This window comes from Psammomys obesus, unplaced genomic scaffold, assembly GCF_907164565.1.
Source record: "Psammomys obesus unplaced genomic scaffold, mPsaObe1.curated_primary_1811, whole genome shotgun sequence".
In the NCBI taxonomy this organism is placed as follows: domain Eukaryota; kingdom Metazoa; phylum Chordata; class Mammalia; order Rodentia; family Muridae; genus Psammomys; species Psammomys obesus.
In genome coordinates, this window is record NW_026591086.1 from 21,196,413 (window position 1) to 21,220,043 (window position 23,631).

General features: G+C 39.5%; 1 protein-coding gene across 3 annotated transcripts in view; it reads left to right on the forward strand.

Annotated features, from left to right (window-relative positions):
• Positions 1-2,371: 2,371 nt before the first annotated feature.
• Pcdh17 (protocadherin 17) overlaps positions 2,372-23,631 on the forward strand; it is a 98,794-nt gene continuing 77,534 nt past the window's right edge. For all 3 annotated transcript variants that reach the window (XM_055609759.1, XM_055609762.1, XM_055609760.1), the window contains exon 1: positions 2,372-5,772. In XM_055609759.1, the coding sequence (XP_055465734.1) occupies positions 3,205-5,772 (2,568 nt within the window). In that variant the 5' untranslated portion in view covers positions 2,372-3,204. The remainder of the gene's footprint in view (positions 5,773-23,631) is intronic.

Genomic DNA, 23,631 nt, shown 5'->3' on the forward strand with positions numbered 1-23,631 from the left:
CACACACACACACACACACACACACACACACACACACACACACACACGGACACGGGCACGCGCACGCATGCCATGCGCGCGCACACACACACTCCTCACCTCCTTCAGACGAGTGTGGGGGAGAGGGGGGGTAGTCAGAAAATCTGCAACTCCCTTGGACTCTGTGTTTGTGCATGCGTGTGCGTGTGTGGACGAGGTGTGCTGCTGTGCGCGCGGCAATGCACCGGGAAGACCGCAGCTGCCCCCTCTCTCTGCCTCTCTCTGCAAAGTATGCAGGGATTCCCCACGGCTGGCTGGCTGCGGATCCGATCCCCGTGTAAAAGCCAACGACTGTGAAACTTTTTTTCCTCTCCGGAGGCCGGCGGCCGAGGAGAGAGCGGCGGCTCGGGCCCCGGGCGCCTTCGCGGAGACCCAGCGCGGGCTCGGCGGGGCCCCCCGGAGCTCCAGCCTCCCACCCCGGCCTGTCGAGGACTCTAAAGCGCCCGGGCTGCCGGCCCCGCCCACGCCTGCCCTCTCCCCGCCTCCCATTGGGCGTGGGCCGAGGGGGCGGGGCCTGGCTCCGCGCGCCGATTGGCTGGCGGGGAATCCGTCTCAATGTTTAAGCGGCGGCGTGAGGTGAATAGAGTCAGTCAGCGAGAGACGCTGGGGAGAGCGTCGGGACCCGCCAGCCCCGGCGGCTGCCGCAGCAGAGGAGGGCCGGCCCGGAGACACTGCTCCAACTGTTGAATCGAATTTGCAGCCTTCCCTTCCCTCCGCTTCTCGGCCGGCGGAGATGGATTTATTCGGTTTGAAACCTACACGTCTTCCCCAGGCTCTGGGGCGATCCTGACAGGCAGCGCACCAGACTAAAAAAAAAACACCCCGAAAAGAAAAAAAAAAAAAAAAAAAAAATTAAAAAGGAGGAATTTAAAAAAAAAAAAAAGCATCCCTCCGCAACAGACTGCACAATTAGCTATGCACACCGATGCTGGACTTTGTGAATAGAGATCCCTGGGAGGAAAAAAAAAATCTTGAACTAGGATCCTGGGCTAAGCTGTGAATCGTTCCTGGAAGCGTGCCCCCTCCCCTAAGACTGAGAGATCTGGGGGCATCTTGCGCCTAACCAAGTGGACAGGTTTTTAAAAAAAGCAAAAACAAACAAACAAATAAAAATCGGTGGCAAAGCAGACGCCTTGTTTTGCAGAGCCTCGGACTCCGGCCGGAAGAGGTAGAGTAAAAAGTGCTGCTGCTTTCGGCTTCGCCTTTCTCCCCCGCTCTCTTTTTCTCGTTTTCTGCGTCCCCCCCTCCCCACCCCAACGTGAATCCAGCTTTTTTAATTTTTTTTTTTTCTCCTTTTGAGTGAGTCAGAGAAAGCGTTAGGAAGAAGCCGCAACTAATGTCTGCGAAGGGAGGACCGCGAGGGGAGAGCGAATACGATTCGTTCCGCTGCTTCTGACTCATCCGGCGGATCAGAACACCTGCATTTCTGGATGTGTCATTCCCGTACGCCGAAGGCGCCCGGAGAAGGAGGCGTGATGTGTAGATCAGCCCGAGCCTAACCTCCCCTTGGAGGTGGAGGTAGTTTCCACCGGGTGGGCGCCCGGGCAGAACCGCGGTGGCCGCAGCTCCTCGCCCTCTGCCCTCCCCAAGTCGACCAGAGACCGTGAGAGCCAGACTGCAGAATGCATCACGCCAAGCCTTGATGCGTTCCACCCTACCCTACTCCTCCAATTTAAAATAATAATCATCGGAAGAGAGAAGAAGCCTGCACTTTATTCTCTTTAAAAAGATTCACCACTCTTGCTCCTCGCCAGGGTTTTCCTCTCTAGATGAAAAGGACTGGTAGGCTGGGCCGCTGGAAGGAGATGCTGAATAGAAAGAAAAGAGCCACTTGACAGCCCAGCCCTGTGAATGCAGAGACTGTTTCCCTTCTAGGGAGAGACAGGGCGAGTGTGTGTGATAGGACTGGGAGGGTAGCTCCCCCCCCCCCTTTCTATTCTGCCCTGCCCTCCCCTCCCCTCCCCCTTCAGATCTGCACGTCTAACCATGAGTTGCCTGTTGATTTCCTTTCGCCTGGCAAGAGCAGGGAACTGGGATTAAACTGCATGGAGAGAAGTCCTTGCTTGCAGGAAGAGGATGGTAGTGGCGGCTCCCAGCTTGGCGTAGAGACACCAGAGTGTTCTACGAACAGAGGCGGAGATAGATCTCTATATTTTCTCCTCCCAATGGGCTCTCAGCGCAAATGCTGATCAGGCTGTGGCTTTCTTGATTTTGGGGGGAGAGCCTTTTCCGAGGAAGAGAGGGAGGAGCTTGGCAAGGGGAGGAAACTACAAATCGGGACACTAGTTTTTTTTTTTTTTTTTTGTGGTTTTTTTTTTTTTTTTCCGCTGCATTTCTTCCCCTCCCTTTCGCTGCTCGGAAAGGAGAGAAGGGGAGAGAGGGAGAGAGAGAGAGAGAGAGAGAGGACTTGGCTCGGAGATGCAGTCCGCTGCCGCCGCTGCCTAAGCCAGCAATGCAAGATTAGATCTTTAAATGCAGCAAACACTGGCAGACCATCCTGCACAACCAGCAGACATTTCTCCGTGCGCCGGGGAAGCGAAGCCTCAGATATGCATACGCATCCGTGACTCTTTCTTCGTCCCCGCTCGTTCCCGTCAATTTCGTCGCCGAATAAGAGTAACTAAGGATTCCACTTTCTGATCTGCCTGGAGACACACCTCCCAAAGCCCTCCCCCACCCGATCTGAAGAGTATTCCTGTAGCCTGCCGGAGGGAGTGGATTTTACTGCGCCTGGCGGGAGCGAGGAAAACCCACGAATTCTTCAGCTCATTATCATCTCTCCCAGACTCGATTTCCTTCCTATCGCCGGCGTCATCACGCAAGTTTGAGCCTCCCGAAGTCCAGGCGGGAGAGACAAAGCCCTGGGCTCGCCCTCAGCCGCAGGGAGTCGCCGCCTGGCTCCGAGCTGCTGCAGCTCCGCTGCTTCCCCCCCCTCCCCCCCCCCTCCCCCCGGTGCGAATGCTGTAGATCAACAGGTTCGGGCAACTTGAGCGGAATAAGGAGAGACTGCCGGGTGCCGCAGCCCGGGTGCGGAGAGGAGGAAGGACTCGACAGACTTGTGGCTCGCTCCGAGCTCTCACGCTCCGCCCGGGTTCCAGCCTGGCGCGCACCCACCGGCCAGCACCTCTAGTCCGGCTGCTCCTGTTCTCACTCCACCGGTCTGGGATGTACCTTTCCATCTGTTGCTGCTTTCTTCTGTGGGCCCCTGCCCTGACACTCAAAAACCTCAACTACTCGGTGCCAGAGGAACAGGGGGCCGGCACGGTGATCGGCAACATCGGTAAGGATGCCCGATTGCAGCCCGGGCTTCCGCCGGCGGAGCGCGGCGGCGGCGGCGGCGGCGGCGGGAGAGGCAAGTCCGGCAGCTACCGAGTGCTGGAGAACTCCGCCCCGCACCTGCTGGACGTGGACGCGGACAGCGGGCTGCTCTACACCAAGCAGCGCATCGACCGCGAGTCCCTGTGCCGCCACAACGCCAAGTGCCAGCTGTCGCTGGAGGTGTTCGCGAACGACAAGGAGATCTGCATGATCAAGGTGGAGGTCCAGGACATCAACGACAACGCCCCCTCCTTCCCCTCGGATCAGATCGAGATGGACATCTCCGAGAACGCGGCTCCGGGCACCCGCTTCCCCCTCACGAGCGCACACGACCCGGACGCCGGCGAGAACGGGCTCCGCACCTACCTGCTTACCCGCGACGACCACGGCCTCTTCGCCCTGGACGTCAAGTCCCGCGGCGACGGCACCAAGTTCCCAGAGCTGGTCATCCAAAAGGCGCTGGACCGCGAGCTGCAGAACCACCACACTCTGGTGCTGACCGCCCTGGATGGCGGTGAGCCTCCGCGCTCCGCCACGGTGCAGATCAACGTGAAGGTGATCGATTCCAACGACAACAGCCCCGTCTTCGAGGCTCCATCCTACTTGGTGGAGCTGCCCGAGAACGCGCCGCTGGGCACCGTGGTCATCGATCTGAACGCCACAGACGCTGACGAGGGGCCCAACGGGGAAGTGCTCTACTCCTTCAGCAGCTACGTGCCCGACCGCGTGCGGGAGCTCTTCTCCATCGATCCCAAAACCGGCCTGATCCGCGTTAAGGGCAACCTGGACTATGAGGAGAATGGCATGCTGGAGATTGACGTGCAGGCCAGAGACCTAGGTCCTAACCCTATCCCGGCCCACTGCAAGGTCACGGTGAAGCTCATCGACCGCAACGACAACGCGCCGTCCATTGGTTTCGTCTCCGTGCGCCAGGGGGCGCTGAGCGAGGCCGCCCCGCCTGGCACAGTCATCGCCCTGGTTCGGGTCACCGACAGAGACTCGGGCAAGAACGGGCAGCTTCAGTGTAGGGTTCTAGGTGGAGGGGGCACTGGAGGTGGCCTCGGGGGGCCTGGCTCCGTCCCCTTTAAGCTCGAGGAGAACTACGACAACTTCTACACCGTGGTGACCGACCGTCCGCTGGACCGCGAGACACAGGACGAGTACAACGTGACAATCGTGGCCCGGGATGGGGGCTCCCCTCCGCTCAACTCCACCAAGTCGTTCGCTGTCAAGATTCTGGATGAGAACGACAACCCGCCCCGCTTCACCAAAGGGCTGTACGTGCTGCAGGTACATGAAAACAACATCCCAGGAGAATACCTGGGTTCAGTGCTAGCCCAGGATCCCGACCTGGGTCAAAATGGGACAGTGTCCTACTCCATTCTCCCCTCGCACATAGGCGACGTGTCCATCTACACCTACGTATCCGTGAACCCCACTAACGGGGCCATCTATGCCCTGCGCTCCTTTAACTATGAACAAACGAAGGCTTTTGAGTTCAAGGTGCTGGCGAAAGACTCGGGGGCGCCAGCGCACTTGGAGAGCAACGCCACGGTGAGGGTGACGGTGTTAGACGTGAACGACAACGCTCCCGTGATAGTGCTCCCCACGCTACAGAACGACACAGCTGAGCTGCAGGTCCCCCGCAACGCTGGCCTGGGCTACCTGGTCAGCACCGTGCGCGCCCTGGACAGCGACTTTGGAGAGAGCGGGCGCCTAACCTACGAGATCGTGGATGGCAACGACGACCACCTGTTCGAGATAGATCCGTCCAGCGGCGAGATCCGCACGCTGCATCCCTTCTGGGAAGACGTGACCCCCGTGGTGGAGCTGGTGGTGAAAGTGACCGACCACGGCAAGCCCACCCTGTCCGCGGTGGCCAAACTCATCATTCGCTCAGTGAGCGGCTCCCTGCCCGAGGGGGTACCAAGAGTGAATGGCGAGCAACACCACTGGGACATGTCGCTGCCCCTTATAGTGACTCTGAGCACGATTTCTATCATCCTCCTAGCGGCCATGATCACCATCGCTGTTAAGTGTAAACGGGAAAACAAGGAGATTCGCACTTACAACTGCCGCATCGCTGAGTACAGCCACCCACAGCTAGGCGGGGGGAAGGGCAAGAAGAAGAAAATCAACAAAAACGATATCATGCTGGTGCAGAGCGAGGTGGAAGAGAGGAACGCCATGAACGTCATGAACGTGGTGAGCAGTCCCTCCCTGGCTACCTCCCCTATGTACTTCGACTACCAAACCCGCCTGCCCCTCAGCTCGCCCCGGTCAGAGGTGATGTATCTTAAGCCAGCCTCCAACAACCTGACTGTCCCGCAGGGGCACGCAGGCTGCCACACCAGCTTCACGGGACAAGGGACTAATTCGAGCGAGACCCCTGCCACTCGGATGTCCATAATTCAGGTAGGAGACTTTTAGAGTTAAGGGGACTTCACTTGAAAGCTCTTGGTGGTGCTGTCCTGAGACCTTTGCATAAGGGCATGCCAGATGGCCAGCAGCAAGACGCGGGGGTAGGGAATAGTTAACTGAAAATTGCTCACACCTTTGACCCTGTGTGCACACCGTTTCCAATTCAGAATCCCTCCCCCGTAAACAGTTAAACAACTTGCATTTTTAAAGTTTATTTTACACATTTTTAAATAACAGCAACTGTCAATATTTAAACTTTCTTCTACTGCAGGGCTACATTTCTTTCCATAACAGGATTACTATAATAGAACAAAGAAAGCTTAATTTTCTTCAATGAGTTTTATTCGACTAAAACATTATACGTTACTAAGAAATTTATATCTCAGATTGGAGCTAACTTCTTGAGCACAGAGTAGTCACCAGGTGACTCTTAGCTGTGACTCAATTTGCACAAAGTTTCACCCTCTGAGAAATTAGTTTTATATTTTGAAACTGTTTTAGGAATATGAGCACCATTTATTCCTTAACTAAACTTTCAGTTGAAGCTTTGGAAGTGTGAGTCACATTTTAAAGTTCTTTATACAAGTTAGAAATAGTAACAAGGTAAGATCTTTGAAAGGAATTTCTTTAGTATTATGGTATTCCTGTGAGTTTCCAGTGGTCACTAAGGAATGAGGAGCCTACCACAAAGAGTCATAAGATCATTTTAATGTCATTGATATCAGGGGATTAAATTGCAGTGAATCCCACATTATTTGCTTTCCAACAGTGTATATTTTTAGGATCTCTACAGTTTTCAGGGTCTCTACACACATTATTAACATAAGATGGAAACAGAATCATTGCCAAAAGCATAACACTTTGATTCTTTAAAAAAGATTCCTGTGCTGCGGTGGTCCAGTCACCTTCTAGTTTTCTTTATTCACTACTGAGTTGTGTCACAGGAAAAAATTAATTCTTGGTTATCATAATATTCCATATATGTGTTGTTACAAATTACTCTGAATGAGCAGTGCTTGAAGTTTGCAGCTCAGCATAACCAAAAATGACACTTGAGGGGGAAGTTTAGTTTGAAGTAAATGAAATGTCACTTGTCCATATCATTATGCCTTGAAAAGCTTGTCTCAGTAAAATTACTGTTGTTCAAATGAAGTGTTGAAGGTTCATAGCCCTGTTCATATAAACCATCCATGTCCTAATGCTAAGCAGAAAGTATATCCTATGACAGCGCAGTGTCCAACTGAACAAGATTCATCAAGTATGATGTTATTACCTATTAAACTATCAAATTCCACTTTTTATAGTATTCAGCTTAGATCTTGTAATCATGGATTTAAGGTTTATATGAAACATGGACGAAATCCTTAACTATAAATACTAGGCTTCTAAAAATGTCTTCCTGTAATTGCATGAAATTGATACTAATGATCACTAATTTCTCTATAGAGGGAACTATGATAAAATGTTTATAGCTGTTCTGTAATCATTTTGGAATCTCAGATATTTTGCATACCTGCTCTATATATGCCAATGACAAGGTAGTCACAAAAGGCTGATGCTTAATCATCTATTTCAAGGCTTCTGAGCTGAATTCCGGTCTAGTTTCCAACATAAAAAAAAATCATAAAATCAAGTTGTAAAATTCTCATCAAGTGTGTCTTCTTAGTCAGACTACAGAAGAGCACTCTTGATTAGTAATATTCCTAACTTTGGAGGGATGTGGTGTTTATTCTATATTAACCATATTGGCTTTGAAGCTGGTCATTGGTTGTAAAAGATAGTGGTGGATTCTCACTGATAGTGAAACTAAAACCAAGAAAAACATATACTATCCAAACCTTCCCACAATTTGCTGAAAGCAAAATACTGTCCTGTTAGTCTTTTACTTTAAAAATGTTAATCCATTCCACCAAAATACAAAATGAAATTCCGTTTCAATTTGGTATTTTTTTCCCAAGGTGTGTCAATTTTCTGTTACTTTTGTCTTAAAAAACATTTCAACCTAATGGCTAACAGTTTTTTCCTCACCTTGTTTCTTAAAAGTTGAGTTATAGAATTCTGAGCAATTACTCTCTTTGCAAATGTAGCATACTTAACTTCCTGTTTATTATAAAACCATAATAAGTTAGCTAGTTGCTACCTCTGACTTTCTCTCCCTCAACACTTGTGCTGCAACCCACAGTGTGCTCAAGTGGAATGGTGAGAGTCTACAGGAATTCTGTAATCTTGTATCAAGCTCATTTGATACCATGTTCACAGTTCAGCCTGCAAAGTAAATATGCTACTAATTTCATGTCTCTTTCTTAAGGTAAAGTCTTATTCTGCAAAATCAAGTTGGATCAGCAGCTAGTAGCTCTGTTTCATCCTTATTTTCCTGTATCTTGCATGGTGGTTTGAGAGTGCATGGTAGGCCTTTATAAATGTGCTAAACAAACTTTCATAACTGTGCTGCAATACCTTGTAAAACAAGGTGATATGAAATACAGGAACTTTGGAGCTATACACCTTGCATTAGGTAAAGTTAAAACTGGTTTCAGCCTGAAAGTGTTTTGATTGCAGAACCTAAGGTTACCGCTTGCAGGTATTGTTTCATTTCAGGTGCATATCTATTAACAGAGTTGAGAAAATAAATTTCATTTTTATTCAGTTCTGTGAATTTCTATAAACAAAATCAGGCTATAAAGTGTTTAGACAATATACGTGTGACTAGAATATCTATAATAACATAAGAAGTATACTGCTACATTTAGGTTATAGCATAATATTTTATTTATTATAAGGTATGGGAGTTGCACTGAAAAGTAGGAACACAGATTTTGAAGTAGGTGAGGTAGACTATTACATAAAATAATAAGAGCATTTTCCATTCAAGATATTTTCATATATATTGTTTTGTGTTGTGATATGAAATATAACATTAACAGAGACATCTGTACTAACTCTTAAGAATAATTGTCAACTGTGGTTTATTAAGAAGTTCACACTTAATAATCTCAGCAGTAGGGAGGTGAAGGCAGGAAATCAGTCAGAAGTCCAAAGTCACTCTTGGTGACACAGAGAGGCTGACCTGAGATGCCTGAGCTCCTGCTCAGGAAAACAAAGTAAAACAACAAAGTAAGTTATCTCGGGCAACTTTTCAACAGGTGTTTTCAGTGATATCCTCACTGAGAAGAAGGGAGAAGGCTGGGCACACTAATTATACGACTTCCTGTCTTTTGTTTTGTTTTAATATCTGTATTCTCCCATAATACACATTACAATCAGTTTTTAATATATTCTTATCAAAGAAAATGTATTAACCTGGGAAAAAGATTTCCTAAATGAAGTTTTTTAAAAAGTACAGTTTTGTAGATCAACTTTAAAACGTCATGTCCATTTATTTCAGAGTCCTCATGAAAAACAATAAAAATCTCTCAAGATATATACATGAGGCTTACAATGTAGCAAATATCAAGCATAATATATTGGATATAATGAACTAAATAAGTATATGATAGGTCCCTAGAGGAACGCCAAATACAAAAAAAAAAAAAAAAAATGAGGTTGAATTGTAAAGGAGTAAGTCACCGTGTATAAAGAGTTTATTTCAGTAAAGATAAAAGCTAAAGTGTCTTTTATAATGATATTTTCTGTATCTTTACTCACATTTCTCTAAACACAGAAGGTTCTTCACTATAGAAGCTTGTTCAGATGAGTTACCAAGACCATACATGATCTTCCATAGCTTGTATTCCTTTAAATTAATGACTTCAGCAACAGATGCACAGTATAAATACGTTTTGGTGTCACTTCAGATTTGGAGATATTTTGCTACAGTGTTTATGCTAAGAAGGTACCACTTGATTAGTCTCTTGCATTCCTCACTCTTCACAAAGTATATAATCCTTACTTATGAGGATTATGTTGGATTGAGCAGGAAAGGAATGGCATTGTCAGGCTGCATGTTTCCTGGGGAATTTTGCTCTTTTTCTTTTCTTTTTTTTTTTTTCCCCTCAAAGATTATTGAAAACATAGAAGGATTTGCTTCTACTTTAGTTTAATGAGTACCACTATCAAAACTTTTTTGTAAAATTATGAATCCAAATTACGTGAAGTATTAAGCAATCTAAAATATAACTGAACATTAGTTGTTTGCAATTTCTGTGAAGCTTTATAACTTATTTTTAAAGTTCCAAACTTATTGGTAGTGCTCCTATTAAAAAGCTAATGTTATTCTTAGCTGTATTTATTTCTGTGGATATATCACCTTTAACATAAACCTTTGTAAATCTCTTTATTTCACAACAGAAGAAAGCATTCCCATAAAACTGGAAGCCACAGAATTTTATTTTTCTTATAGTTGAGATACAAGCTCTTCAAAAATTACAACCGTTACAACCCACTAGCTTCCAAATTTCAACAAAATTTCTAAAATGATAACCAGGTGATTTTTGATCATCAACACATCGAGATGAAATTTTTTTATGTTTTTAAAATTGTAGAAGTAATAAATTTCATATTTCATTTAAATACACAGTATTTGGATGAGTTATGTTATTTCAATACATAGCATTACATATACAGTTACGTCAAAGTTTTTGAAATTATATTTTCAGCATCTTTCCTTATTGAAAGATTTTACTGGATCAGAGAAAAATATGCTCTAAAATTCTTATCTCAACTTTTTAAGTTTAGTTACAAAATAAGGTTATATTCCTTAAAACGGAAAATAACCACTGAATGCATTGTTCACTCATGAAGTTCTGTGTATGAAGTCAAGCGTTTGAAGATGTGCATCGCAGTCACATCTTTACAGTGCCAAAATACCTTTATATAAATTTAAAGCAATCACTCCTCACATAACACCCAGCTATCGTATCAGGTAAAGAAGTCTGGAATAGATGCATTTTAGTGGAGAAAAGACTGAAAATTTGGGATGAATGTTTAGTGCTGTTTTGAAGTGCAGTAGTTTTACTGTATCATGAGGCAGCACTGTTGTCATGAATGAGATCTGAAATTTCTCATGTGAGTGCTGCTTATGTAATATAGTGCAACAGAAATGCATATGGGAACACAGAGCATATAAGCTAAAAACTATCTGGGATTTCTTAAAAGTAATAGAATTTTACTTGCTTTTTAATAAAGTTAGCCTTGCCTATGTTTATTAAACTATAAAGAAATAAACTTTTTGGAAAAAGCAGTTATGTGCATACCTATATTTATATTTATCTATGCATGTGAGTATTTTCGGCACCAAATATGACTGTAAATATACAAGTACAAATATCTCATTTTAAAATTTTTAATTCAAAGCAATTCATTTTTTAAAGAACAACTCATATTTCCCTTTGAAAATATGGTAAACATGATAATTTGAAGCTTAAGGGTTAAGGAAAGTAAAAACAAATGTCAGGCAAATGTTTGATACTTTTGGGACTGGTGGCCTGAGTGGAAACATTACAAACATATGGTGTAAGGTTGATGATGAAAGACCAAGAGGAAAAGTCCCTACAGCTGGGCTCAGGCCAGTGAGGAAATGAAACTTAACTCCCTGATGCAGAGAAGTCTTGCAATACACTCAATAGTGGGTACATTCTTACAAATGCACCCACTAATTACGACATTAGTCATTGCTCTAGAATGTATTCCCCTAGGTAATACGTCTGTTTAATAAATCCCACAGGGCATTACCTTAAAGTCATATTTTAGTAAAGCATTAGTGAAGTGATTTCTTTGGATTAAATTCCTCCAACCAATGATGTATAATTGCTAGTGAATAACATACAGTTCATTTTTTACTTATCATTTTGAAGATAGAGTGACTTTTGCTACCCACTTACAAGACACTTTCAAAGTTCATCAGACCTACACTAATCTATTGTCAACCTACTTTAGTAAAGGAGATTTTGACATGAATTCCCCTCAATGGCAGCATACAGTATTTTACAGCAAGTCATAGCTTTCACTGCTAGTTTTGACAGTGATGTATTGCTATCCTTTGGTCTCTGGAAATAAATCATCTATAATAAAGAAGTCCTTAATAGCATCTACATCTTCACTGTGACTAAGCAGAAATATGCTTGTGCTTCATTGCTACTGCAGAGGAATCAGCTTGGTATTTCTAAGGTGTAGCATAAAAGAAAAACTCACAGCAAGATATAAAAGCAAGTTGTGGCTTTAGGGGAGGCATGTTTCACTTACATGCACTGTATTCTATGATTGACTATGAAATTGGTTTGGGAGCAGTGTTGGAGAGAGTCTTGATATTCATGTGACACAGTATTGTTTGTCTGTTCTGGTCATAGTGACATTCTGATTACTAGTATTTGTAGACCCTGCTTTGGATCTATTCCAGGGAGTTTTATTGTAGTGAAATTGTTCTTATGGTTCATTGAGCATCTAGCATAACTACGCTGCATATGATTGGCACGTTTGCATATATTTATTCAAAAATAAGGCAGCTAAACAGCATAATTATGGGAAAATGAATCATGACAATAAAAAACTATTTAAGTTAACAAGCTTTGTGATCAAAAAATAAATACAGGTTGGGGAAATGAAACTTTATAAGTAACTAATCTACATAAATAGACTTTGGTTTGATTAGAGAAATGGAATACATTAAATGTTTAAATAATGTTAGGAATTCATTTTACTCTGGCATTTCAAAAATACTTCAAAATCCATGTTATCATATTTTCTTTATATTTAAATTTTTTGAAATAGTCCCGTCTACCATATTAATGTTATATTAAATTGTTATGATAAGGATACTATAATTTTAAAGATCCTAATTGTTTCTAACAGCATTTAATACTTTTGAAACTTTTAATGTTTTATTGATTTTTAATTACTGGAACACATTAAAGGTACCATTTAAGTGACAACTTCTTGTTTACTTTACCAGCTAAAAGCAGTCTTTTCAGGGTTTAAAAGCCAAAGCTTTTAGAATGAATTTCAAGTTTCAAAAGGATACAATAACAAATGTTTGCTGCTATTTGCAAACATTAGTTTTATGCTTATAAATTATGTTAATACCTATGCAGATGCAATTTTTATATTCTGAGAGGTCCCACTGCTATGTTAGCAGGGTTCCTGCTTTCAGGCAACCGAACTTGAGGACTGACGAAGTAACTCACATTCTCTACATAACTGATGCTATATATGTATTTCTCTCATGTTTATCTTCATGTAATAGTTTGAAAAGTTGTTAATACAAGGCATACGATATGCACTTATATCATTTTTGACTGTACCCTTAATAATCATAGGAACACGTACAATTTTAATATCCCCCAAGGGAAACTCAACCCAAAGTTAAAGTTTGAATCTGAAATTTTGTTTTTTGTATTCTTGTACAAAATGTAAATGGACAGCTATTTTATTGCTTGGAAGGATTCAAGGATCACAACTTTCTTATTCTTATACTCCAAATCTAGACAATGTCTTAAGCAAATTCTGTGAATTACTTTTCCACTGTAAATATTCTAAACCAATTTGAAATCTTGATACTATAGGTTTTCCACCCCTCTGTGCAATTTTGTTTTTCAAATCACAGTCCTCAATATAAATACGTTTGCTAGAGCTATTTATTCTTCAAACAGTTTATTTTATCACACTCTGCCAATATTATTGTATAATTGAATAGCCTATGTTATGTTATTTTTTTTCTAGCAGCAGAAAAATTGGATATATAACTGAGCTGCTTTTACTACAGAAAATAAATAACTTAACTACATGTACAAATTAGTACTGTGGGCTTCTTACCACTGCTTTTATTTCAAAAGATGATACAACATGAAAACAAGAAATTAGAATATTTAAGAAAGCAGTTGCCTATAAAATTACCAACAATTTACAAAGAAAAATATTTTTACTTGCCTGCTTTGGAAGAGAAGGGAATTGGTTTTTATTACAAAGGGAATCATTTTCTAGTTCCTGCCTGACATTCCTTGATGATACATATTTTCATAACTATTAGTCCCACAAATCTTCAGATCAGTTTTTAAGATGAGTTAGTTTGATTTCTGCAGTTCGATTGTCAAAAACAGAATAAGATTGTAATAAAAATTATAGTGATCTCTTTATGGGAACGCACTGGCCTTGCTTGCTAGCCTATATTGCAGTTTTTCATGTACTTAAGGAAAGTTTGTCAAAGTTTAACTTATTGCATCAAGATCAAACATAAGAGGAATCACAAGGCACCCCCCCAAAAAAAGAGAAATAAATTCTTCATCTTAATATTTTCATTGTATCTAAATAAAAATTACAGAGTAAAACATCTCCACATAGTTTCAATGTAAAATATTTGGTTATTTGCTTTATTATTATTTGAATATTAACATGGGTTTAAGTTGTAGTAACAACAGCTCCTATTTTTTGTCTCACATTGTAACCTGACCTTATTACTTCAAATATCTGTGGTTTAAGTAGCTGAGTTTGGATATATATTACTGGGCATAGAACATGTGAAATTTGTCAGTAATATCAGAAAACAGTTTAATTATTCTATGGAATTAAGTTAATTTTAGAGCAATATGTAGAATTGCTGAGAGCAGATATGTATGAAAATAGCAAACAGTTCAATATCAATTCATAGGCAGAAGTAAACATCTCTAACCTTGCACGTTTAATGAAGGCAGATCATGGTTAATAATTATGAGCTTTGTTTAGGTCCTGACCTTCAGAGGAAAACTGCTGTTTATCCTTAGATGATAATAAGTTTGGTAAGAAGACAATGATCCTTTTAAACAAACGAACAATCAGTGCAGTTTTCAAGAGTTATCACCAGAGGCCTGTTCTGAGATGTCGTCCTGATATCACATGTGCCTGAGACCAAATACCTGAGTAGTGAAAAACAAAGAAAAGATGAGGAATACATTTAATATTTTTTCCTTTTGATTTTGAACAATAGAGTTTTCATATTTTTTTTTTTTTACAATCAAGACAATTGCACAGTAATTTGGGTTAGAATACATGCCCAGTTCCCCATCTCAAAACCCAATTTGTTACCACCTGTGGCTATTTCTATTAAAAAAAAAAGAGAGAGAGAAACATAATTACTATGAGTCTCAGCAGTCTTAGAGTAAATTTTGCAATTACAATACCTCCCTTGGGCAGATGTGTGAAAATGGTAGATTAATTCCTGCCAGGATTTCTCTCTTCCTTGTGCGTTTTTAGGTTTGGTGTGTTATTAGAATGGGTGTTTGCTCTGGGTAGAGGTTATATCAGTGTTTCTATAGTAAACCTCCAGAAGTAAAGATCCACAAATCAGCCATTAAAATTTGCCCTCGGCAAAAAGCTGACATCTAACAACTCAGGGAAGGAGTGGATAATATCTTCCATTACTGTCCTCTGTGGCTTGAGTTAAGTTTAAGGTAAAACAGTAAGAATATTCGGCTGTCCTAAAAAACAGGACATAAGCGTATCTAAGTGAGCAGAAGCTGTGGGAGTAATTTTATTTTATGCTTGGTCCCAGTGCTACTTGAAGCCTCAGAATTTAAAAGACCAATAATGAATATATTAGGACTTGAGAATTAACAACTTCTTCCTTTCCATCCATCCCTTTCCTGTTGAGGCGGTGGTGCTGCCTGTGCTCTGTTCTTGATGAGCACCTCATTGACACACACACACAACTAGTGAATTCTTTCAAATTTCAATGGTGTTAAATGTTGGGAACAGTGATTCAACTACATAATATTTAGATTCAATTACTTTATCTTGTCTAGGTAGAAAAATGTTTGAAGATACCACGTTTCTATTTTTTTACTTCTGTATTTGAGAAAGCCCATTAAACTATGTGATACACAATATAAATATAATATACATTCTGTGTAATGAAATCTAAAGTTCTTTGCATAGGGAGTTTTATTATGACCAATCATATATATGTTACAGATTGAACAATTGTCAGTCTAATGTGTGTGTATATAGATATATAATTATATGCATATGAATATAAAATGTGTAAATGGAAATATATGAAAATAATGCCCTCTTGATAAATAATTTGAGGGCAATATAGTTTGAAAATTTTTTGTTTATAGTTGATACCTTTTAAATAAGAGCAATAAGAATTCACATCTATTTATGATGATATAATACAACTTCATAGTGAAAAATAGCTGTTCAAGCCTTGCAGTTTTTACCAGCATCAGGCTTTCTCAGTATTTCTTCATACTATATATAGTTTATATACATACCCATGTATATGTATATAGCATTCAAAGAGACAATAGTGTTGATTGTGACTTATTTAAATATTTTTTTATTCTTTGCTACGGTTTATACAGCATTGCAATTTTGTCATTTAGGAATTATATACATTTTCTAAAACTGTCTCATAAAGGTTTAATAAATGAATAATCTGAAACAATAATTTCGTTTATATTTTGAGGTGCTTTCACACAAATACTTTCCTGAGTAATTTTTAATAAGATGAAGTACTGGTTAAGCCATATATATCTATTTGTATTTGTTGAGGTATAATTTTATGGTTTATTCATTTTGTATCTGCTGTCTGTCATTTGCTGACATTAATAGAACATTACATTCCCATTATCTAATATATATGAAATAAATTCACAAAAATGTTCACAAAATTCAGAATCTGTTCTGACTATGTAGGTGCTAAGTAATTTTTATGCCTACTCCAAAAAAATCATTTATAGGATTATCATGCTGCCCGTTTTCATGTTGTTATTTAACTTATAGTCACAACCTACATTATTTGATTCATAGTCATTCATCTAATGAATAAATACCAAAACAATTAAAATTAAATGAAATTGTTTACTTTTATGCCATTTTAAAACTTAATTGTTATCCACCTGTGGTCTATTTGTAAGGTTCATATCAAATGATAAGAGGGCTTGATAGTATAAAAGCTCCAAGAAAATTGAATTTTTAAGTCATACTAAAAGTTCATTCTGGGCTGAGAATGTGTTTTAATGATAGAGTAGTTTCCTAGCATGCAAGGCTCTGGGTAAACCCCTAAGAATAAAAACAACAACAACAACAACAACAACAACAACAAACTCCCATGTGTTCCTACTTAAACATACTATGAGGAATACAAAATAAAGGAAAATAAAAAAATATATTATAATTTTAAATGTTTGTGGTTTATTTTAAACGTTATTCAGAACACACACTTCTTGAAAGATTAAATTTAGTAGTGCTGAATATTGCGTGAGGCGAGCCCACAGATAGTGAACTCTCACTGTTGATATTTGTGCCCACACTCATCTAAACGTTATGATTCAACTCTCTATTAATTCATAATTTAACAGTGGCCTTTTTGAAGAAGGGCGTGGTGACAGCCATTCTCTGGCCTGCAGACAGTGCAGATGTGCTAATGGGCAGCTGGGGGTTTCTTTTGCTGTTCCGAGAGGCTTGAAGCAGGTGTTCTATCAAACACTGCTGACCAGAAACTGGGCCTGTTGTTACCAGTGCATGCTCTATTCACTTCTCTCCTCAATGTCTCTTCCTGGAGACTTTTTACATATATATGTGTACTCTCTTTTAAACAATATTGCCAAGGCATTTTCTCTATGTGCAAATGATGCTGGGAGCACTGAGAACTTTGCAAGGACACAAGTTTCCGAGCACTTGTGAGTCTTTCCACAAGATGTATTATCTTAAATTTCTCATCTGCTAACCACAGGGAAAACTTTTTCAAACATTTGGAATTAAAACAACTTTGTGGAGCATGCCTGTGATCTTTTTACTTGGAAGTCAAAGGCAAGAAGAGCATCAGATATAGGCCAGGTTGAGTAATAGTCAGACTTAAGCAGGTAGCCTCTATCTGGGCACGTCCTTCAGTGATACAGCATATCCCTACCATATTCAAGGCCTTGAGTTCAATCTCTAGCATCATGACAAAAGTATATAATTAGTTAGATGTAAGTAAATATTGCTTTTACCTTATCTTGAACTCATAAAACAATGTTCTTGTGACTTTCAGTGGAAAGTATGTGTTTAATGCACATATCAAAGTTCCTTGAATATTTACATCTACAGAAAGGTTTTCTATTTAAAATTTATGTACGCGTGGTGACAAAACATGGTGGTATTTATCACCAAATTAACTGAATTATTCTTATATCTGTGACTGACTTAGTTGACTTTTCAGCGTAGAGGCAAATGTGTATTGATTGCGTTAAATAGTTTCATGTATTTCGTTTTGAAAGCATACTTCAGTAAACATGAAAATTTGGAATATTAACTAAAATAAACAATTTCTCCATTTTTAAAAATCTGTAAATGAGTATATATTTAAAAAATAAAAATTTTGATTTTTTTTATATGAAAGCAGTTAAGGAAACTTTACAATATGAGTCCTTCTTTTTTATTCTTCAATCAAGAATGTGCACTAACAGATACAGCGAAGACACCCTCTCCACATCTAAAAAAGTAAAAAATTATATTCAATTTTGTGCCTTTAGAAAACTTTTCAGTTTACAGCTATGCATCTCTGACCATACCAGCACATGAATTCATCATGTGACAAAGGAACCTCATTTTAAATTTAGTCAAACATTCCTTACATTTTTACTTGATATTTCCCATTGAGTTTTAGTATGCATAAATTTTGTGTCTATGTTAAATATTCATGATGCTATTGCTGAAATGAAATTTCCAAGGAAATATCAGTTATTTAGAAACATGGTTGCCTGGGTTTAGAATTTCAGGATAGATAACGACTTGCTGAGATGGTGAGGAAAGGGAAGAACCTTGGGTTCAGTGTCCCCTGGAAAGAGGCTGATTTGGGAAGCAGAGTATCATTTCACTTGGTTAATTGCAATAACCCATCATCTTGTTAGGACATTAACGTACAATCAACGTGGTGCATGAAAGCATTGAAAATCCAATCTTTAGCTTCCATTGCACCCATCTGCTCCCAGGAAATGTCATTAGAAATTTGAGCCCATGACCTTTAGCTTCCATTTTTTGACTACAGATTCAAAGCTGGTGTTTTGTGTTGAACATTTTAAGATAATTTGGTGAGTGTTCTACTCTGCACATTTCTAACCTAATTACTTCTTTAAAAAAAATTACTAAAGTAAAATCAAGCTTAATGGGCTGGTGTGTACTTGACAAAGAGTCAACACAGTTGTTCAGTCTAGCGTCTGGTTAAAAGCAGCTGATTTTCTTCATTCATTAAGGCGTCTGTAGACTAAGGGGACTGCCCAAGTTGTGACTGCTACTTGATGACAGGCCTCTGCTTCTCATTAATTATTCTCTTGCTTCATGGCACCCTAAATGTATGCTTGCAACATCTAACTACACTAAAGTTGCGTGCTAAAGCCTATGGGGGAAAATCTGTGTACTTATTCAGTATTTATGATAATTATTATGAGTTTTGAAATTTTATACATCCTTGGCATTTTTTGTCAATATAAGCATGATAGTACAGAAACTTTTTAGAATACATTTTTTTTGTGTTCACTTAGGAGAGAGAAACATGATAAAATTATGTGCCGAGCATAAGAAGTGAATTATGCAAATTGATGAAGATTTCTTGTCAACATTCATGTGCTGCTCTGCTCAGTGAAGTTCATGTAACTTGGAAAAGACTCATGATTAGACAGGTGTTTCTTCAACCCATGAGATCAAATTTCTGAAATATTTATATAGTGGCAAGCCAGATGTACACAGTTTAACCTTGTAATCCCATTTCACAGCTTTTCTAAATACTTAGAAACTTGTTAAGTTAGAGGCTGATTGTTTTGGCAGCTTACTCCCATTAATAGGATTCAGATATCCCTTATTTACAAGCCTGTGCTGTTAATATAATCCAGTATATTAAATCAAAGGGAGACTGAAACGGGAGATCCTATCCAAGGGCTAATTGACATGGAAGCTTTCTTCTAAAGCTTTTTAATTTGGTTTTTATTGACTGCATAACATGAAGAAAACATAGTGCAAATGAAAGATAAAATGTTTTGGATGCCATGCTACGACCATTTTAGTTTCAAGTAGTTATTGCTCAGCTAACTTGTATTCTTATCATAATCTTGATATAAGCCACATAAGACCAGGCATCTGCTCTTTAATATATTCCTTTCAGCGTACTCTCAATTGCAAAGCTTACTGTCATTTGACATGTGGAAGTATTTTGAATGCACTCATCTGGGTTTTTTAAATAAATAGAGGCAATGCAGAGTAATGTAATAATGTGTCATGATTTTCATTATGCTTATTTATTGGTTCTGCAATAACGGAAAGCAAGCTTATTGTTATGCTTTTAGCTTGAGCTATTATGCATTATGGTACTTGTGCTCCATTTTGATTTTGTGCTGTTCTGTCCCCTCAAGAAAATGCATATCAGGTTTCTTAAACTTAATTAGATTACAAAATGGGCTTTATCCTCTTTTGGATTTTCTATATTAAATGTACAGCATTTATAAATGGATTATACATGAAACAACACATGCACTTGCAGGGAGAAGAAAACCTTATTTTTCAACCTGTATATGGCGATTCCAACTTCCCTATTTTGAAGAAAAGTATGGAGAAAGTAGGCTATCAAGAAAATAACTCCTGCTGTCTTGTTTATTTTAGAAAAAAATGTGTAAATTATATTGTGTATTTTCTCTAAAAATATATCTACTATACCACAAAAAAACTAACAAACTAAAAAAAAAAAAAAAACAAAAAACAAAAAAAATATATATATATTTTTTTAAATCCAAAGAGAATTGTCAAACAGTGAGGATGAAGCATTCTGTTATGAGATTTCCATCTCCCGCTTTTTGTAGGATAATACATGTACTCCACTGAGAATTTGGGCTTCCAGATTCATAGCTCATACATAGCTCAGACTCAGTTACGAGACGTCTTGCATGCCTAGATTTCAGCTGCTCTATCATTGAATTGGGAACTGTAATCATCCTCAAGGGCTAACTTTTCTACATGTGACTTCAGGACAGGGTCCTCTGTTTTTGCCTTGGCTTTGACTGAGTTATTTGAAAGTTTGTCTATCCAAAGAAACTTTATTTAGGGAACAAAATCTCACCTATTACAAAGCCCTGGTATGCAACTCCATGAAATAATTTTCCATTGTTGGTGTTTTTTAATGTCTCCATGTTTCTTTCTTTAAAAACAAAAATTAACTATGCCCCTTCCTCAGTTTCATAAGAAAATATTACTATGATGAAACCTGATAAGCTTGGGTCAGACAGAAGGGAAGGAGGTCCTCCTTTATCAGGAGAATAGGAAAAGGGCATAGGAGGAGAAGAGGAAGGGTGAGTGGGACCAGGAGGAGATGAGGAGGAGAGTTCAGCAGGGATACAAAGTGAATAAATTGTAATAAATAAATATATACATAAAATAAAATTAACAAAAATTCTGCTTAAAACACTTTACCAAGACTGTATTTGAGCCATAATGAGGACTCATTCCATAATTGTTGACTGAAAACAGAGCAAGGTTCATTTATATTTTAACTACCTATAATTTACTAACTACACATAGCCATTGCTTATCTTTCATTGTATGCTAACCTACAATTTATTTTCAATTACAAAAAAAAATCCAAAGGACTCAAGTCTAAACAGATTATGATTATTTGTATTTTTTTTATTGATTCTGCTTATTGTGAATTGGTATTTTCCCTGCTGAGAGACAAACATGTTCACTATTGAGATTTTGTGATAGTCCTTGCTGGAATGAAAAATTACATAACTATACCCCCAAATACATAAAATTTGAAAGAATTTTAGACCTTACTTATAGCCTGGTACAAGGATTTAGGGAATGGATTAATTTCTACTTTGAACATGCATGCAACTTGGGTTTTTAATGTATGAAGTCAACGTATTATATTAAACTATGTTTCTCTTACACTTACATGAATATGGCACAGGCACATTTCACTGTTGATAATGCAATTTAATGTTGTCTCTAATGGGGGAATTCTGGGTCAGTCAATGCAAGTGATTCATTTCATCAGTTACTCTCTATAGACAGATTGTTTACAAGGAAGCTCTATTCCCATGATTCCTGCTGAAAAAAAAAAAAAGCTTCCAGCATAGATGCTTTCTTGCTTTTGATTTTTTTTCCTTGTAGAATATAACAACATTTCTACCATTATGATGGATATGGCAATTAATATTAAATATGATCATTCATATTGTAAAACACATGTTCAGTATTAACCAGGTACAATAAGAATATTAACCTATCATTTTTATTATTATTTTTTGTGAATTTTTTCTTTTTAAGTTTTTCTTTTTTATTATTATCATTTATTACAATTTACTCAATTTGTATCCCGGCAGTGGCCTCCTCCCTCCTCTCCTCCAATCCCAAGTCCCCCTCTCTCTATGCCCCTCTCCAAGTCCACTGATAGGGGAGGTCCTTCTCCCCTTCCATCTGAACCTAGCCTATCAGGTCTCATCAGAACTGGCTGCATTGTCTTCCTCTGTGGCCTGGTAAAGCTGCTTCCCCCTTCAGGAGGAGGTGATCAAAGAGCCAGCAACTGAGTTCATGTCAGAGACAGTCCCTGCTCCTCTTACTAGGGAACCCACTTGGAGAATGAGTCTATGGTTTACATCTGAGTTTTAGGTCCTCTGTTTTGTTTTTTAAATAGAGACTTTAGGAAAGTTGCAATTTTTTTTCTAGAATACATTACTAAATTTGGATTGTAGAATTTAAATTTTTTTAAACTAACAACTGTTCAAGTGAAAGATGTAAGTTTCCTTTAAAAACTGTTTTGTTTGTTTGTTTGTTTTGGCTTTTTTTTTTTTTTCTTAAACAGGGAGGCTTTGAGGGAAGAGAAACTTCCCAGCATGTCAAAATAGTCATTTCTGCGAAAGAATTATATAACAATTATTATTAGAAATATCTATAAAGGGGCTAGGAAATCGATAGGTGGGTGAAACGCTTGCTGCAGAAGCACAAGCAGACCTGATTTCAGGCCTAGGCCCCAGGTAGAATGCCATGTGTGACAATGCATGCCTGTAACCCCAGTGCTTTTCAGACCAGACACTGGGTAACTGGTAGTGATTGCTTACCAGTTATAAGTAGCTGAATCGGGGAGCTTCGGGTTCAGTGAATGAACTCGTCTGGAAATATAAAGTGGAGAGGTACCAAGGAAGACACTCAGCGTAGGCACTCTGACTTCAGCACACCAGCGTGTACACATTGGCACAAGCCCATGCATACACATCCACTCACAGACCAAACTTAAATGCAAATGTAAGTGTATATGACTGCCGTAGAGCTTATTCATACCCCTTTTCTTATAGATTGAATTGTGAAGGTTCAACCTATATTTATCTGATGTAAGTTTCAGAGTTCTTATGCTACTTCCTGTACTATGTATGTTGAGGAGCTTATTTGATCAGAGCGCCACACAGTGCATAATTGGTGCTATGGAGTACAGCTCCTTAGTTCCTGAACCTCAGATCAATTTACAGAAAAAAAGCTTTACACCGTACACATACTGTACTTTGAACATTTGCCGGAATCTTTTTAGGATACAGGGCCTTGGCTTCTTTCTCTACCTTGGTCTCGTATTTTAGAAATATCCCCATAAGCAGCCTGTGCTTCTCATATTTAATGACAGGACTGCTTAGGATACTTTCAGTCTTACTGAAATTGTCCCATAGATTTTCATGGTTTTACCTGTGCTTATTCAAAGGATAACCATCATAGGCCAACACCATTTGATATTGTGTATGTAGCCTGGCATTGGAAAAGAAGGGATACTTGAATAGCAACTATAACTTGGATAAGAATCATAATTCCATGAATACAAATAACAATGATAAATATAAAAGAATGGGATAAAGTAGTAAGTGTAACACACAAAAGTCAGATAAGTCACATACGACATGAGTAAAAATTTTGACTCAAAACAAATTTGAT